Source organism: Triturus cristatus, chromosome 5_1 (assembly GCF_964204655.1).
Source record: "Triturus cristatus chromosome 5_1, aTriCri1.1, whole genome shotgun sequence".
Classification (NCBI taxonomy): Eukaryota; Metazoa; Chordata; class Amphibia; order Caudata; family Salamandridae; genus Triturus; species Triturus cristatus.
The window spans coordinates 1710781-1728668 of NC_140587.1; the positions used below are offsets into that span (position 1 = coordinate 1710781).

Here is a 17888-nt window from a genome sequence, read left to right on the forward strand (position 1 = left end):
GGTGGTGGGGCACTGGTGGTGGTGGTATTGGTGGTGGTGGTATTGGTGGCATTGGTTGTCTTTATGGTGGCAGTATTGGTGCTGGTGGTATTCGTATTGGTGGTGTTGGTGGTATTGGTGGTGGTTGTGGTGGTATTGGTGGTGGTGGTATTGGTACTGGTGTTATTGGTGGTGGTGGTGCTATTGGTGGTGGTGGTGGTATTGGTGGTGGTGGTATTGGTGGTGGTTGTGTTGGTGGTATTTGTAATGGTGGTGGTATAGGTATTGGTGATGGTATTGGTGCTGGTGATATTGGTTGTCTGTGTGGTGGTAGTAATGGTGGTGGTGGTATTGGTGGTGGTTTTGGTATTGGTTGTGGTGGCATTGTTATTGGTGGTGGTGGTGGTGGTGATATTGGTTTTGGTGTTTGTGGTATTGGTGGTGATATTTGTGGTGGTATTGGTGGTGGTGGTGGTATTGGTGGTGGTGGTATTGGTGATGGTATCAGTGGTATTGGTGGTGGTGGTATTGGTGGTGGTGGTATTGATGATATTGGTGGTGGTGGTATTGGTGGTGGTGGTGGTATTGGTGGTGTTGGTAGTATTGGTAGTGATATTGTTGGTAGTGGTATTGGTGGTGGTGGTATTGGTAGTGTTGGTATTGGTGGTTGTGGTGGTGATGGTGGTGGTGGTATTGGTATTGGTGGTGGTGTTGGTGGTGTTGGTATTGGTGGTGGTGGTATTGGTGGTGGTATTGATGTTATTGGTGGTGGTGGTATTCATGGTATTGGTGGTGGTGCTATTGGTGGTGGTGGTGGTATTGGTGGTGGTTGTGTTGGTGGTATTTGTAATGGTGGTGGTATAGGTATTGGTGATGGTATTGGTGCTGGTGATATTGGTTGTCTGTGTGGTGGTAGTAATGGTGGTGGTGGTATTGGTGGTGGTTTTGGTATTGGTTGTGGTGGTATTGTTATTGGTGGTGGTGGTGGTGATATTGGTTTTGGTGGTTGTGGTATTGGTGGTGATATTTGTGGTGGTATTGGTGGTGGCGGTGGTATTGGTGGTGGTGGTATTGGTGATGGTATCAGTGGTATTGGTGGTGGTGGTATTGGTGGTGGTGGTATTGATGTTATTGGTGGTGGTGGTATTGGTGGTGGTGGTAATGGTGGTGGTGGTGTTGGTATTGGTGGTGGGGGAAATGGTGATGGTGGTAATGGTGGTATTTGTGGTGGTATTGGGGTGGTGGTGATAGTATTGTTTGTATAGGTGGTGGTGATGATATTGGTGGTGGTGATATTGGTGGTGGCATTGCTGGTTTCATTATTGTGGTGGTATTGGTGGTGCTTGTATTGGTGATGGTATTAGTGGTGGTGGTGGTGGTATTGGTGGTGGTGGTGGTGATATTGGTGGTGGTGGAAGTGGCATTGGTGGTGGTGGTATTGGTATTAGTGGTGGTGGTATTAGTATTGGTGGTGATGGTTTTGGTGGTATGTGTGGTGGTATTGGCAGTGGTGGTGATTTTGGTGGTGGTATTGGTGGTTGTGGTATTAGTGGTGGTGGTGGTATTGGTGGATGGGGTACTGGTGGTATTGGTGGTGGTGGTGGTATTGGTGTTGGTCTTAGTGGTGGTGGTATTTGTGATGGTATCAGTGGTATTGGTGGTGGTGGTATTAGTGGTGGTATTGGTGGTGGTATTGGTGGTGGTGGTATTATTGGTATTGGGGATGGTGGTATTGGTGGTTGTGGTATTGGTGGTGGTGGTAGTATTGGTAGTCGTATTGGTGGTGGTAGTATTGGTGGAGGTGGTATTGGTGGTGGTGGTCTTAGTGGTGGATGTATTGGTATTGGTGATAATGATATTTGTGGTGGTGGTTTTGGTAATGGTGGTGGTAACGGTATTGGTGGTATCGGTGGTATTGGTATTGGTGGTGATGTTATTAGTGGTAGTTTTGGTGTTGTTGGTGTTATTGGTGGTGGTATTAGTGGTGGTATTGGTGGTGGTATTTGTGGTGGTATTGTGGGTGGTGGTGGTATTGGTGGTGGTGGTATTGGTGATGGTATTGGTGGTTTTGGTGGTGGTGGTATTGGTGGTGCTGGTATTGATGTTATTGGTGGTGGTGGTATTAATGGTATTGGTGGTGGAGGTATTGGTGGTGGGGCACTGGTGGTGGTGGTATTGGTGGTGGTGGTATTGGTGGCATTGGTTGTCTTTATGGTGGCAGTATTGGTGCTGGTGGTATTCGTATTGGTGGTGTTGGTGGTATTGGTGGTGGTTGTGGTGGTATTGGTGGTGGTGGTATTGGTACTGGTGTTATTGGTGGTGGTGGTGCTATTGGTGGTGGTGGTGGTATTGGTGGTGGTGGTATTGGTGGTGGTTGTGTTGGTGGTATTTGTAATGGTGGTGGTATAGGTATTGGTGATGGTATTGGTGCTGGTGATATTGGTTGTCTGTGTGGTGGTAGTAATGGTGGTGGTGGTATTGGTGGTGGTTTTGGTATTGGTTGTGGTGGCATTGTTATTGGTGGTGGTGGTGGTGGTGATATTGGTTTTGGTGTTTGTGGTATTGGTGGTGATATTTGTGGTGGTATTGGTGGTGGTGGTGGTATTGGTGGTGGTGGTATTGGTGATGGTATCAGTGGTATTGGTGGTGGTGGTATTGGTGGTGGTGGTATTGATGATATTGGTGGTGGTGGTATTGGTGGTGGTGGTGGTAATGGTGGTGGTGGTGTTGGTATTGGTGGTGGGGAAATGGTGATGGTGGTATTGGTGGTATTGGTGGTGGTATTGGGGTGGTGGTGATAGTATTCTTTGTATAGGTGGTGGTGATGATATTGGTGGTGGTGATATTGGTGGTGGCATTGCTGGTTTCATTATTGTGGTGGTATTGGTGGTGCTTGTATTGGTGATGGTATTAGTGGTGGTGGTGGTGGTATTGGTGGTGGTGGTGGTGATATTGGTGGTGGTGGAAGTGGTATTGGTGGTGGTGGTATTGGTATTGATGGTATTGGTGGAGGTGGTATTGGTATTGGTGATGATGGTATTGGTGATATGTGTGGTGGTATTGGCAGTGGTGGTGATTTTGGTGGTGGTATTGGTGGTTGTGGTATTAGTGGTGGTGGTGGTATTGGTGGATGGGGTACTGATGGTATTGGTGGTGGTGGTGGTATTGGTGGTGTTGGTAGTATTGGTAGTGATATTGTTGGTAGTGGTATTGGTGGTGGTGGTATTGGTAGTGTTGGTATTGGTGGTTGTGGTGGTGATGGTGGTGGTGGTATTGGTATTGGTGGTGGTGTTGGTGGTGTTGGTATTGGTGGTGGTGCTATTGGTGGTGGTATTGATGTTATTGGTGGTGGTGGTATTAATGGTATTGGTGGTGGTGCTATTGGTGGTGGTGGTGGTATTGGTGGTGGTGGTATTGGTGGTGGTTGTGTTGGTGGTATTTGTAATGGTGGTGGTATAGGTATTGGTGATGGTATTGGTGCTGGTGATATTGGTTGTCTGTGTGGTGGTAGTAATGTTGGTGGTGGTATTGGTGGTGGTTTTGGTATTGGTTGTGGTGGTATTGTTATTGGTGGTGGTGGTGGTGATATTGGTTTTGGTGGTTGTGGTATTGGTGGTGATATTTGTGGTGGTATTGGTGGTGGTGGTGGTATTGGTGGTGGTGGTATTGGTGATGGTATCAGTGGTATTGGTGGTGGTGGTATTGGTGGTGGTGGTGGTGGTATTGGTGGTGGTGGTAATGGTGGTGGTGGTGTTGGTATTGGTGGTGGGGGAAATGGTGATGGTGGTAATGGTGGTATTGGTGGTGGTATTGGGGTGGTGGTGATAGTATTGTTTGTATAGGTGGTGGTGATGATATTGGTGGTGGTGATATTGGTGGTGGCATTGCTGGTTTCATTATTGTGGTGGTATTGGTGGTGCGTGTATTGGTGATGGTATTAGTGGTGGTGGTGGTGGTATTGGTGGTGGTGGTGGTGATATTGGTGGTGGTGGAAGTGGTATTGGTGGTGGTGGTATTGGTATTAGTGGTGGTGGTATTAGTATTGGTGGTGATGGTATTGGTGGTATGTGTGGTGGTATTGGCAGTGGTGGTGATTTTAGTGGTGGTATTGGTGGTTGTGGTATTAGTGGTGGTGGTGGTATTGGTGGATGGGGTACTGGTGGTATTGGTGGTGGTGGTGGTATTGGTGTTGGTCTTAGTGGTGGTGGTATTTGTGATGGTATCAGTGGTATTGGTGGTGGTGGTATTAGTGGTGGTATTGGTGGTGGTATTGGTGGTGGTGCTATTATTGGTATTGGGGATGGTGGTATTGGTGGTTGTGGTATTGGTGGTGGTGGTAGTATTGGTAGTCGTATTGGTGGTGGTAGTATTGGTGGAGGTGGTATTGGTGGTGGTGGTCTTAGTGGTGGATGTATTGGTATTGGTGATAATGATATTTGTGGTGGTGGTTTTGGTAATGGTGGTGGTAACGGTATTGGTGGTATCGGTGGTATTGGTATTGGTGGTGATGTTATTAGTGGTAGTATTGGTGTTGTTGGTGTTATTGGTGGTGGTATTAGTGGTGGTATTGGTGGTGGTATTTGTGGTGGTATTGCGGGTGGTGGTGGTATTGGTGGTGGTGGTATTGGTGATGGTATTGGTGGTATTGGTGGTGGTGGTATTGGTGGTGCTGGTATTGATGTTATTGGTGGTGGTGGTATTAATGGTATTGGTGGTGGAGGTATTGGTGGTGGGGCACTGGTGGTGGTGGTATTGGTGGTGGTGGTATTGGTGGCATTGGTTGTCTTTGTGGTGGCAGTATTGGTGCTGGTGGTATTCGTATTGGTGGTGTTGGTGGTATTGGTGGTGGTTGTGGTGGTATTGGTGGTGGTGGTATTGGTACTGGTGTTATTGGTGGTGGTGGTGCTATTGGTGGTGGTGGTGGTATTGGTGGTGGTGGTATTGGTAGTGGTTGTGTTGGTGGTATTTGTAATGGTGGTGGTATAGGTATTGGTGATGGTATTGGTGCTGGTGATATTGGTTGTCTGTGTGGTGGTAGTAATGGTGGTGGTGGTATTGGTGGTGGTTTTGGTATTGGTTGTGGTGGCATTGTTATTGGTGGTGGTGGTGGTGATATTGGTTTTGGTGGTTGTGGTATTGGTGGTGATATTTGTGGTGGTATTGGTGGTGGTGGTGGTATTGGTGATGGTATCAGTGGTATTGGTGGTGGTGGTATTGGTGGTGGTGGTATTGATGTTATTGGTGGTGGTGGTATTGGTGGTGGTGGTGGTAATGGTGGTGGTGGTGTTGGTATTGGTGGTGGGGAAATGGTGATGGTGGTATTGGTGGTATTGGGGTGGTGGTGATAGTATTCTTTGTATAGGTGGTGGTGATGATATTGGTGGTGGTGATATTGGTGGTGGCATTGCTGGTTTCATTATTGTGGTGGTATTGGTGGTGCTTGTATTGGTGATGGTATTAGTGGTGGTGGTGGTGGTATTGGTGGTGGTGGTGGTGATATTGGTGGTGGTGGAAGTGGTATTGGTGGTGGTGGTATTGGTATTGATGGTATTGGTGGTGGTGGTATTGGTATTGGTGATGATGGTTTTGGTGGTATGTGTGGTGGTATTGGCAGTGGTGGTGATTTTGGTGGTGGTATTGGTGGTTGTGGTTTTAGTGGTGGTGGTGGTATTGGTGGATGGGGTACTGGTGGTATTGGTGGTGGTGGTGGTATTGGTGTTGGTCTTAGTGGTGGTGGTATTTGTGATGGTATCAGTGGTATTGGTGGTGGTGGTATTAGTGGTGGATGTATTGGTATTGGTGGTAATGATATTTGTGGTGGTGGTTTTGGTAATGGTGGTGGTAACGGTATTGGTGGTATCGGTGGTATTGGTATTGGTGGTGATGGTATTGGTGGTAGTATTGGTGTTGTTGGTGTTATTGGTGGAGGTATTAGTGGTGGTATTGGTGGTGGTGGTATTTGTGGTGGTATTGTGGGTGGTGGTGGTATTGGTGGTGGTGGTATTGGTGATGGTATTGGTGGTATTGGTGGTGGTGGTGCTGGTATTGATGTTATCGGGGGTGGTGGTATTAATGGTATTGGTGGTGGAGGTATTGTTGGTGGGGCACTGGTGGTGGTGGTATGGGTGGTGGTGGTATTGGTGTTGTTAGTGTTATTGGTGGTGGTATTAGTGGTGGTATTGGTGGTGGTGGTGGTATTGGTGGTGGTGGTATTGGTGATGGTATTGGTGGTATTGGTGGTGGTGGTATTTGTAGTATTGGTGGGGGTGGTATTGATGTTATTGGCGGTGGTGGTATTAATGGTATTGGTGGTTTTGGTGGTATTGGTGATGGGGACACTGGTGGTGGTGGTATTGGTGGTGGTGGTAGTGGTGGCAATGGTGGTCTTTGTGGTGGTATTGGTGGTGGTATTGGTGGTGGTGGTATTGGTGGTGGTGGCATTGGTGGTGGTGTTATTGGTGGTGGTGGTGGTATTGGTGGTGTTGGTAGTATTGGTAGTGATATTGTTGGTAGTGGTATTGGTGGTGGTGGTATTGGTAGTGTTGGTATTGGTGGTTGTGGTGGTGATGGTGGTGGTGGTATTGGGTATTGGTGGTGGTGTTGGTGGTGTTGGTATTGGTGGTATTGGTGGTGGTATTGATGTTATTGGTGGTGGTGGAATTAATGGTATTGGTGGTGGTGCTATTGGTGGTGGTGGTGGTATTGGTGGTGGTGGTATTGGTGGTGGTTGTGTTGGTGGTATTTGTAATGGTGGTGGTATAGGTATTGGTGATGGTATTAGTGCTGGTGATATTGGTTGTCTGTGTGGTGGTAGTAATGGTGGTGGTGGTATTGGTGGTGGTTTTGGTATTGGTTGTGGTGGTATTGGTATTGGTGGTGGTGGTGGTGATATTGGTGGTGGTGGAAGTGGTATTGGTGGTGGTGGTATTGGTATTGATGGTATTGGTGGTGGTGGTATTGGTATTGGTGATGATGGTATTGGTGGTATGTTTGGTGGTATTGGCAGTGGTGGTGATTTTGGTGGTGGTATTGGTGGTTGTGGTATTAGTGGTGGTGATGGTATTGGTGGATGGGGTACTGGTGGTATTGGTGGTGGTGGTGGTATTGGTGTTGGTCTTAGTGGTGGTGGTATTTGTGATGGTATCAGTGGTATTGGTGGTGGTGGTATTAGTGGTGGATGTATTGGTATTGGTGGTAATGATATTTGTGGTGGTGGTTTTGGTAATGGTGGTGGTAACGGTATTGGTGGTATCGGTGGTATTGGTATTGGTGGTGATGGTATTGGTGGTAGTATTGGTGTTGTTGGTGTTATTGGTGGAGGTATTAGTGGTGGTATTGGTGGTGGTGGTATTTGTGGTGGTATTGTGGGTGGTGGTGGTATTGGTGGTGGTGGTATTGGTGATGGTATTGGTGGTATTGGTGGTGGTGGTGCTGGTATTGATGTTATCGGGGGTGGTGGTATTAATGGTATTGGTGGTGGAGGTATTGTTGGTGGGGCACTGGTGGTGGTGGTATGGGTGGTGGTGGTATTGGTGTTGTTAGTGTTATTGGTGGTGGTATTAGTGGTGGTATTGGTGGTGGTGGTGGTATTAGTGGTGGTGGTATTGGTGATGGTATCGGTGGTATTGGTGGTGGTGGTATTTGTAGTATTGGTGGGGGTGGTATTGATGTTATTGGCGGTGGTGGTATTAATGGTATTGGTGGTGGTGGTGGTATTGGTGATGGGGACACTGGTGGTGGTGGTATTGGTGGTGGTGGTAGTGGTGGCAATGGTAGTCTTTGTGATGGTATTGGTGGTGGTATTGGTGGTGGTGGTATTGGTGGTGGTGGCATTGGTGGTGGTGTTATTGGTGGTGGTGGTGGTGGTGGTATTGGTGGTGTTGGTAGTATTGGTAGTGATATTGTTGGTAGTGGTATTGGTGGTGGTGGTATTGGTAGTGTTGGTATTGGTGGTTGTGGTGGTGATGGTGGTGGTGGTATTGGTATTGGTGGTGGTGTTGGTGGTGTTGGTATTGGTGGTAATGGTGGTGGTATTGATGTTATTGCTGGTGGTGGAATTAATGGTATTGGTGGTGGTGCTATTGGTGGTGGTGGTGGTATTGGTGGTGGTGGTATTGGTGGTGGTTGTGTTGGTGGTATTTGTAATGGTGGTGGTATAGGTATTGGTGATGGTATTGGTGCTGGTGATATTGGTTGTCTGTGTGGTGGTAGTAATGGTGGTGGTGGTATTGGTGGTGTTTTTGGTATTGGTTGTGGTGGTATTGGTATTGGTGGTGGTGGTGGTGATATTGGTTTTGGTGGTTGTGGTATTGGTGGTGATATTTGTGGTGGTATTGGTGGTGGTGGTGGTATTGGTGGTGGTGGTATTGGTGATGGTATCAGTGGTATTGGTGGTGGTGGTATTGATGTTATTGGTGGTGGTGGTATTGGTGGTGGTGGTGATTGGTGGTGGTGGTATTGATGTTATTGGTGGTGGTGGTATTGGTGGTGGTGGTGGTAATGGTGGTGGTGGTGTTGGTATTGGTGGTGGGGGAGATGGTGATGGTGGTATTGGTGGTATTGGTGGTGGTATTGGGGTGGTGGTGATAGTATTGTTTGTATAGGTGGTGGTGATGATATTGGTGGTGGTGATATTGGTGGTGGCATTGCTGGTTTCATTATTGTGGTGGTATTGGTGGTACTTGTATTGGTGATGGTATTAGTGGTGGTGGTGGTATTGGTGGTGGTGGTGATATTGGTGGTGGTGGAAGTGGTATTGGTGGTGGTGGTATTGGTATTGGTGGTGGTGGTATTAGTATTGGTGGTGATGGTATTGGTGGTATGTGTGGTGGTATTGGCAGTGGTGGTGATTTTGGTGGTGGTATTGGTGGTTGTGGTATTAGTGGTGGTGGTGGTATTGGTGGATGGGGTACTGGTGGTATTGGTGGTGGTGGTGGTATTGGTGTTGGTCTTAGTGGTGGTGGTATTTGTGATGGTATCAGTGGTATTGGTGGTGGTGGTATTAGTGGTGGTATTGGTGGTGGTATTGGTGGTGGTGGTATTATTGGTATTGGGGATGGTGGTATTGGTGGTTGTGGTATTGGTGGTGGTGGTAGTATTGGTAGTCGTATTGGTGGTGATAGTATTGGTGGAGGTGGTATTGGTGGTCTTAGTGGTGGATGTATTGGTATTGGTGATAATGATAATTGTGGTGGTGGTTTTGGTAATGGTGGTGGTAACGGTATTGGTGGTATCGGTGGTATTGGTATTGGAGGTGATGTTATTGGTGGTAGTATTGGTGTTGTTGGTGTTATTGGTGGTGGTATTAGTGGTGGTATTGGTGGTGGTATTTGTGGTGGTATTGTGGGTGGTGGTTGTATTGGTGGTGGTGGTATTGGTGATGGTATTGGTGGTGGTGGTATTGGTGGTGCTGGTATTGATGTTATTGGTGGTGGTGGTATTAATGGTATTGGTGGTGGAGGTATTGGTGGGGGGCACTGGTGGTGGTGGTATTGGTGGTGGTGGTATTGGTGGCATTGATTGTCTTTGTGGTGGCAGTATTAGTGCTGGTGGTATTCGTATTGGTGGTGTTGGTGGTATTGGTGGTGGTTGTGGTGGTATTGGTGGTGGTGGTATTGGTGGTGGTGGTATTGGTGGTGGTGTTATTGGTGGTGGTGGTGGTATTGGTGGTGGTGGTTGTATTGGTAGTGACATTGTTGGTGGTGGTATTGGTGGCGGTGGTATTTGTGGTGGAGGTATAGTTGTGGGTGGTGGTGGTATTAATGGTGGTAGTGATACTGGTGGTGGTGGTATTGGTAATGGTGGTGGTATTGGTATTGTTGGTGTGGGTACTGGTGGTGGTGGTATTGGTGGTTGTGGTATTTGTGGCATTGGTGGTTTTTGTGGTGGCAGTATTGGTGGTGGCGGTATTGGTGGTGGTGATGGTATTGGTGGTTGTGGTGGTGGTATTGGTATTGGTGGTGGTGGTATTGGTGGTGGTGTTGGTGGTGAGGTATTGGTGTTGTTGGTGGTATTGGTGGTGGTATTAGTGGTGGTATTGGTGGTGGTGGTTTTTGTGGTGGTATTGGTGATGGTGGTATTGGTTATGGTATCGGTGGTATTGGTGGTGGTGGTATTGGTGGTATTGGTGGTGGTGATATTGATGTTATTAGTGGTGGTAGTATTAATGGTATTGGTGGTGGTGATATTGGTGGTGGTTGTGGTATTGGTGGTGGGTGTATTGGTGGTGGTGATGTTGGTGGTATTATAATGGTGGTGGTATCGGTAATGGTGGTATTGGTGATGGTGATGTATTGGTGGTGGTGATATTGGTGGTCTTTGTGGTGGTATTATTGGTGGTGGTGGTATTGGTATTGTTGGTCGTATTGTTGTTTTGTGTGGGTGATTGGTAGTGGTATTGGTGGTGGTGGTATTGGTGGTGGTGGTATTGGTGTTGTTGGTGATATTGGTGGTGGTATTAGGGGTGGTATTTGTGGTGGTGGTATTTGTGGTGGTTTTGGTGGTGGTGGTGGTATTGGTGTTGGTGGTATTGGTGATGGTATTGGTAGTATTGGTTGTGGTAATATTGGTGATATTGGTGGTGGTGGTATTGATGTTTTTGGTGGTGGTGGTATTGGTGGTGGTGGTAGTAGTGGTAGTGGTATTGTTATTGGTGGTGCTGGTATTGGTGGTGGAGGTATTTGTTATCGTTGGTGGTGGTATCGGTGATGGTGGTGGCATCGGTGGTATTCGTGGTATTGGTGGTGGTATTGTTGGTGGTGTTGGTGGTGGTGGTATTAGTGGTGTTGGTGGTATTGGTGGTGGTGGTATTGGTGGTGGTGGTCGTAATGGTGGTGGTATTGGTGGTGGTGGTATTGCTGGTGGTGGGGAAATGGTGGTGGTGGTGGTATTGTTGGTATTGGTGGTGGTGATGATATTGGTTGTGGTGATATTGGTGGCATCCTTGGTGGTGGTGGTGGTATTGTGGTGGTATTGGTGTTTGTGGTATTTGTGTTGGTATTGGTGGTGGTGGTAGTGGTTATGGTGGTGGTGGTATTGGTGGTGGTGGAAATGGTATGGGTGGTGGTGGTATTGGTAGTATTGGTGGTGGTGGTATTGGTATTCGTGGTATTGGTGGTGACGGTGGTGATTTTGGCAGTGGTATCGGTGGTGGTGGTGGTATTGGTGGTGATGGTGGTATTGGTGGATGGGGTACTGGTGGTGGTGGTATTGGTGGTGGTGGTGGGATTGGTGCTGGTATTAGTGGTGGTGGTATTCGTGATGGTATCAGGGGTATTGGTGGTGGTGGCATTGGTGGTATTGGTGGTGGTGGTATTGGTGGTGGTGGTTGTATTGGTAGTGGTATTGGTATGTGGTAGTATTGGTGGAGGTGGTATTGGTGGTGGTGGTATTGATGGTGGATGTATTGTTATTGGTGGTGGTGGTATTTGTGATGTTGGTTTTGGTAATGGTGTTGGTATCGGTATTGGTGGTATCGGTGGTGTTGGTGATGGTATTAGTGGTGGTGATTAACCCTGGGCGTAGTTCGCGAAGTAGCACTTCGCGAAGCTACGCAAAGTGCAGTTCGCACTACGCGAGCTACGCGTAGCACTTTGCGAACTGCGTAGTACCTTGTTCGCACTGTGCCAGATGTCGTTTTCAATGATTGCACAGTGCGGACAAGCAACCGGCACTGTGCAATCATTGAAAATGGGATCTTGCACAGTGCGAGCTGTATTTTTCTGCTGCTCGAGTAGATTTTTACTCGAGCGGCAGCTTTCTCAACGCGAACTGGTAGTTTCTCATCGCGAGCGGTTGCGAGCATACGTGACCACTCGCAATGAGAAACCTGACCTCCTCGCGTTGGGAATCTCACCGGGAGGTTTATTTTCCATGCTCGCGATCGCCAACTTGATGTTGCTGGTCACGAACAAGGAAAAAGTCTCGCCGGGATGTCATTTTGCTTGCTCACGGTCGCCAACTTGACGTTGAGGACCGCGAGCAAGCAAAAAATAACCGCAGCACTACGCAACACCACACTACGTGTGTTCGCGCTGTGCTACGTGCAATTTGCGTAGTGCGAAGTAGCGCGAACTTCGCAAACTACGCGAGCATAGCGTAGTGCTTTGCCCAGGCTTAGTGGTGATATTGGTGGCTTTGGTGATGTTTGTGGTGGTAGTATTGGTGGTGATAGTATTGGTATTGGTGGTAGCAGTATTGGTATTGATGGTGGTGGTATTGGTAATGGTGGTGGTGGTATTGTTGGTATTAGTGGTGGTGGTATTGGTGGTGGTAGTATTGGAGTTGGTGGTGGTATTGGTGGTGATGGTATTGGTGGTGGAACTGGTGATGGTATCGCTTGTGGTGGTATTGGTGGTGGTGGTATTGGTATCAGTGGTATGGGTGGTGGTGGTATTGGTGGTGGTGGTATTGGTGGTGGTGGTATTGGTGTTATTGGTTGTGATGGTATTAATGATATTGGTGGTGGTGGTATTGGTGGTGGTGGTATTGGTGGTGATGGTGGTAATGGTAGTGGTATTGGTATTGGTGGTGGTGGTATTGGTGGTGTTGGTAGTGGTGGTGGAGATATTGTTATTGGTATTGGTGGTGGAGGTATAGGTGGTATTGGTAATGGTGGTGGTATTGGTATTGGTGGTGGTGATGGTATTGGTGGTGGTGATATTGGTGGTGGTGGTGGTATTGATGGTGGTAGTGGTTTTGGTGGTGGTGGTATTGGTGGTGGTGGTGGTATTGGGGTGGTGGTGGTGGTATTGGTAGTGGTGGTATTGGTTTTGGTGGTGGTGGTATTGGTAGTGGTGGAATTTGAATTAGTTGTGGTGGGATTGGTGGTGGTGGTATTGGTGGTTGTGGCATTGGTGGTGGTGGTAGTATTGTAGTGGTATTGGTATGTGGTAGTATTGGTGGAGGTGGTATTGGTGGTGGTGGTATTGGTGGTGGATGTATTGTTATTGGTGGTGGTGGTATTTGTGGTGTTGGTTTTGGTAATGGTGTTGGTATTGGTATTGGTGGTATCGGTGGTGTTGGTGGTGGTGATGGTATTAGTGGTGGTGATATTGGTGGCTTTGGTGGTGTTTGTGGTGGTAGTATTGGTGGTGATTGTATTGGTAATGGTGGTGGTGGTATTGTTGGTATTAGTGGTGGTGGTTTTGATGGTGGTGGTATTGGAGTTGGTGGTGGTATTGGTGGTGATGGTATTGGTGGTGGAATTGGTGATGGTATCGCTTGTGGTGGTATTGGTGGTGGTGGTATTGGTGATGGTATCAGTGGTATGGGTGGTGGTGGTATTGGTGGTGGTGGTATTGGTGTTATTGGTGGTGATGGTATTAATGATATTGGTGGTGGTGGTATTGGTGGTGGTGGTGGTATTGGTGGTGGTGGTATTGGTGGTGGTGGTGGTAATGGTAGTGGTAGTGGTATTGGTATTGGTGGTGGTGGTATTGGTGGTGTTGGTATTGGTGGTGGAGATATTGTTATTGGTATTGGTGGTGAAGGTATAGGTGGTATTGGTAATGGTGGTGGTATCGGTATTGGTGGTGGTGATGGTATTGGTGGTGGTGATTTTGGTGGTGGTATTGGTGGTGGTATTGATGGTGGTGGTGGTTTTGGTGGTGGTGGTATTGGTGGTGGTGGTGGTGTTCGGGTGGTGGTGGTGGTATTGGTGGTAGTGGTATTGGTAGTGATGGAATTTGTATTAGTGGTGGTGGTGGTATTGGTGGTGGTGCTATTGGTGGTATTGGTGGTGGTGGTGGTGGTATTGGGGGTGGGGGTGGTATTGGTGGTGGTGATATTGGTGGTGGTAGAGGTATTGGTGGTGGTAGTATTGGTGATGGTGATATTGGTGGTGGTATTGGTGGTAGTGGTGGTAGTGGTGGTTTTAGTGGTGGTGGTATTGGTGGCATTGGTGATGGTATTGGTGATGATGGTGGTGGTATTGGTGTTGGTGGTGGTATTGGTGGTGGTGTTGGTGGTTGGGGTGCAATTGGTGGTGGTATTAGTGGTGATGGTGGTGGCATTGGTGTTGTTGGTGATATTGGTGGTGGTTTTGGTGGTTGTGGTAGAATTGGTGGTGGTGGTATTGTTGGTGGTGGTATTTTTCTGACAGGACTAGGGTACCCCAGTGTATTTCATTGACCATCACGCTGGTTCTGGATAGGCCTGGGTGGTAAATTCCGTTCCGTTCGCGGAATTTGCGGAATTTCAGTAATTTCGCGTTCCGCGGAGAACGCGAAATTGTCCAAAATTCTGCTCTCCGCGACTTCGCGAAATTTTTTCTTGTTCGTGTTCTCAAAATGCGTGTTCGCGAGATATTTCTCCCCGAGCACGCAAACAGCAACTGTGAACAGGAAAAAAGCATCGCGAACAAGCAATTCCGCGTGTTCATGGAATTTCTGCATGTTCGCAGAGATTTTTTACGGTTTCGCGGAGATTTGCGTAACGCGATTACGCAAATTTCGCCCACCCTTAGTTCTGGATTGAGGGGATAGAGACCCTGACATGGCCAGGGTAACCCAGTGAGTCTCATTTAACATCATGCTGGTTCTAGATTGAGAGGAGAGAGTCCCTGACAGGGCCAAGGTACCCTAGTGAGTCTCATTCACCATCATTCTGGTTCTATATTCAGGGGCTAGAGGCCCTGACATGGTTCAGGATACCTCATTGGGTCTCATTCACCATCACGCTGGTTCTAGAGTGAGGAGGTAGAGGCCCTGACATGGCCAGGGTACCCCGGTGAGTCGCAATCACCATCACACCGGTTCTAGATTAAGAAGATAGAGACCCTGACATGGCTGGTGTACCCCAGTGAGTCTCAATCAGCCTCACGCTGGTCCTAGATTGAGGAGGTAGAGGCCCTGACATGGCCAGGATACCCCAGTGAGTCTCATTCACCCTCCTGCTGGTCCTAGATTGAGGAGGTAGAGGCCCTGACATGGCTGGGGTACCCCAGTGAGTCTCATTCACCATCACGCTGGTCCTAGATTGAGGGGACAGAGGCCCTGACTTGGCTGGGGTACCGCAGTGGGTCTCATTCACCCTCCCGCTGGTCCTAGATTGTCTCCTGCTCTGTATAATCTGCACTGAAGAGATTCAGGTACAGGATGGGATCCAGGACAAGGTAAGAGATCCAGTGGCTAGCAGGAACATAAAGAGCAGTCGTTCATTAATCCCTAGAGAATCAACCAGGGGAAATACTAGTGCAACTAGTAAAGATACACTCAGTTACAGATACACTGAGTAAGTCAAAGAAACCTTTGAAACCATCTGACACTGATGTTAAATTGTCTTTTCCTATGTTCAGACTCTTGAAAATGTTGCTGAAGGTCGTGTTCTACCTTCAAGTGCTCAGCACTTGTTTTGCTCGAGGTGAGTGTTTGCTTTCCTACTACTGTATTTTAATATTAATGTATATGACATGTTATATTTCTGAGAAAGTGAGAGAGAGAGAGAAGAGACAAAGAAAGAGTGAGAGAGAGGAGAGAGAGTGAACGAGACAAAGAGAGAGAGAAAGAGAGAGAAAGGGAGTGAGAGAGAAAGGGCGAGAGAGCGAGAGAGAGGCAGGTAGAGAGATAGAGAGAATCAGAGAGAGGGAGAGAGGAAGAGAGTGAGAGGAGACAAAGAGAGAGAGAGAAAAAGAGTGAGAGAGAAAGGGAGAAAGAGAGAGAGGGAGAGGCAGAGAGAGAGAGAGTAGACAGAGCCAGAGAGAAAGAGACAGAGTGAGAAAAAGGAGTGAGAAAGAGATTGGGAGAGAGAGAAAGAGACAGAGAGAGAAAGAGAGAGAAATACTTAGAGCAAAAGAGAGAGAAAGGGAGAGAGAAAGAGAGAGAGAGGAGACAGAGAGAGTGAGAGAGAGAAAGTGTGTGAGAGAGAGAGGGAGAACGTGAGAGAGAGAGAGAGAGAGGGGACAGAGAGAGTGAGAAAGAGAAAGTGTGGGAAAGAGAGGGAGAAAGTGAGAGAGTGAGAACTTGTGCATTCCTGCTAAAGGAAGGAGTACTTCTGCACAGAGAATCACTTTCTTCATAACTGTGGGTATTATGAAACTAGAATAGAAAGCTGAGGACCACCAATACTGTCAAGTGTTTCCCAGAGATCAGGAGGCTGAGCAGATTCAGTGGGACCTGCACAGTTAAGCATCTGAGAGCCAAGATGTCTGGAGTGAGGGAGGGCCTGTGAGGTGAAGTCCCAGAGAAGCCAAGAACCATTTACAGGCCCATCACTGTCTGAGGTGTGCCACCGTCAGCACACACACCTACACTGCCTCTTTGTTACACACATTCTGCCAAAGTCTTCTTGTTGGTATAAATAACACGCTAACACCTTCTGAGAGTACCTCTCTGCTGAGGCCCTCTGCAGACAGAGGTTTACAAGGCATGCTTCAATGAAAATACTTATCCATGCAAGAATCTTGAACCCAACAAGCACTGGTGCTGCTTGTTAAAGGCCTTAGTGATGGTCTCAGAGGGGGCATTATTGTTGTGATTAGAAACCCCAGGAACTAGTCTTTATATCACATGAACCTCACAATGTAATCTACAGAATAAAGACTGTTGGTTTAGATGGTATCACAGCTGTCACGTGATGAACATGATTTTCAGGGTGCCCAGGATGTTGTTTGGGTGCATTTCCCTAAAATGTAACTTTGATAATATGTATTTGTAAAGCTCACTCCAAAAAGCCCCCTCAGTCAATTAGAGGCTTGAATATTTCTACTTCAGCCCAACTGTCAATAAATCTATTCATTTTTAACCTTAAATGCTCCAAAATTATTGAACTGATTTACACCAAATCACAAAAAGCACGCTTTCTGGCAAACTATCGAGCTTTACGCAAAATATGGTTTACGTGTGATCAGCCGCTTTAGCACTGTCTAAAATTCCCTGTGGAAATTGCATGGGGAATTTGCATTTTGGGACCACCCTCTTACTCGATCCATGCTTGATGGATCACCATGAAACCTTCGGAGGAAGTAGCTGAGGGCGATTATCTTTTTTGGGAAAGTTTCATGAAGATTTGTCAAATGGCTTCAAAGTTATTAGCGAAACAAAAAACTCACTTCCTATGAAAAGTCTGATGTAACTATAAGTATACAGTGGTGAGTGACACTGTGTAATGTATTATTATCTCAGGCAGGAGTAAAATAATTTGGATGGTGGCTCTTGCTAGGTGCTGAGATCTGGTAGATATGCAGGGGCCATGAAGAGAATATCCAGTAGTGGGCGAAAATTGTTCTTGTACTAGCGTTTAACTTTGCTTTGGGATAATGACCCCGAAACAGGGAACCAAGGGCCTCATTTATGAGGTTTTGCCCTAGGGTAGCGCAGCAGGCATTCCTGCTGCGATTCTCTACGGCAAAAGAAAAGAGCAGGAATGTACCGTATCTGTAAGATACAGCGCATTCTTGTCCTTTTCCCAAGGTGCAAGGGTGCCTGTGTTGCAGGGATGATTATTTTTGTACAGGAAGGGAAACCTTTCTGTACAAAAATAACCACAAGAGGTGTTTTCCTCTTTCTGTGTGTGCTGCAGAATGCAGAATGCAGCACACATAGAAAAAGGAAAAACAAGGAGAAATAAAGATATTTCTACTCGTTGTGCCTCCCTTACGCCTCCCCTGGGGAGACGTAAGCTTTTGGTGCTGCCTCAGACTTACGCTTTCTCGTAAATCTGGGCCAGTGTCAAAAGGCCGTGGATGTTGCTGGGAAGGCCCCCAGCAGCACCCATTGTACGCCCCCTTAACGCAGAACACTGTGTTAAAGGGACTGATATTTATCAGGTACCATTAAGCCAAAAAAAGTGGCTTAGTGCTGCCTGATAAATATCACACAGGCTTCTGCCTCACGGAACGTCACAAAAAGTGATGTTCCGGAGGCGCAAGGAATCTCATAAATGAGGCCCCAAATCTTTAAAAGTGGGGATGA

General features: G+C 47.4%; 1 protein-coding gene across 1 annotated transcript in view; it reads left to right on the forward strand.

The window, feature by feature from the left end:
* LOC146829907 (CD5 antigen-like) overlaps window positions 1-17888 on the forward strand; it is a 459716-nt gene that overhangs the window by 24861 nt on the left and 416967 nt on the right. Inside the window, exon 2 of the mRNA XM_085604183.1 lies at window positions 15275-15339. Within this exon, the coding sequence (XP_085460309.1) occupies window positions 15285-15339 (55 nt within the window). The 5' untranslated portion in view covers window positions 15275-15284. The remainder of the gene's footprint in view (window positions 1-15274; window positions 15340-17888) is intronic.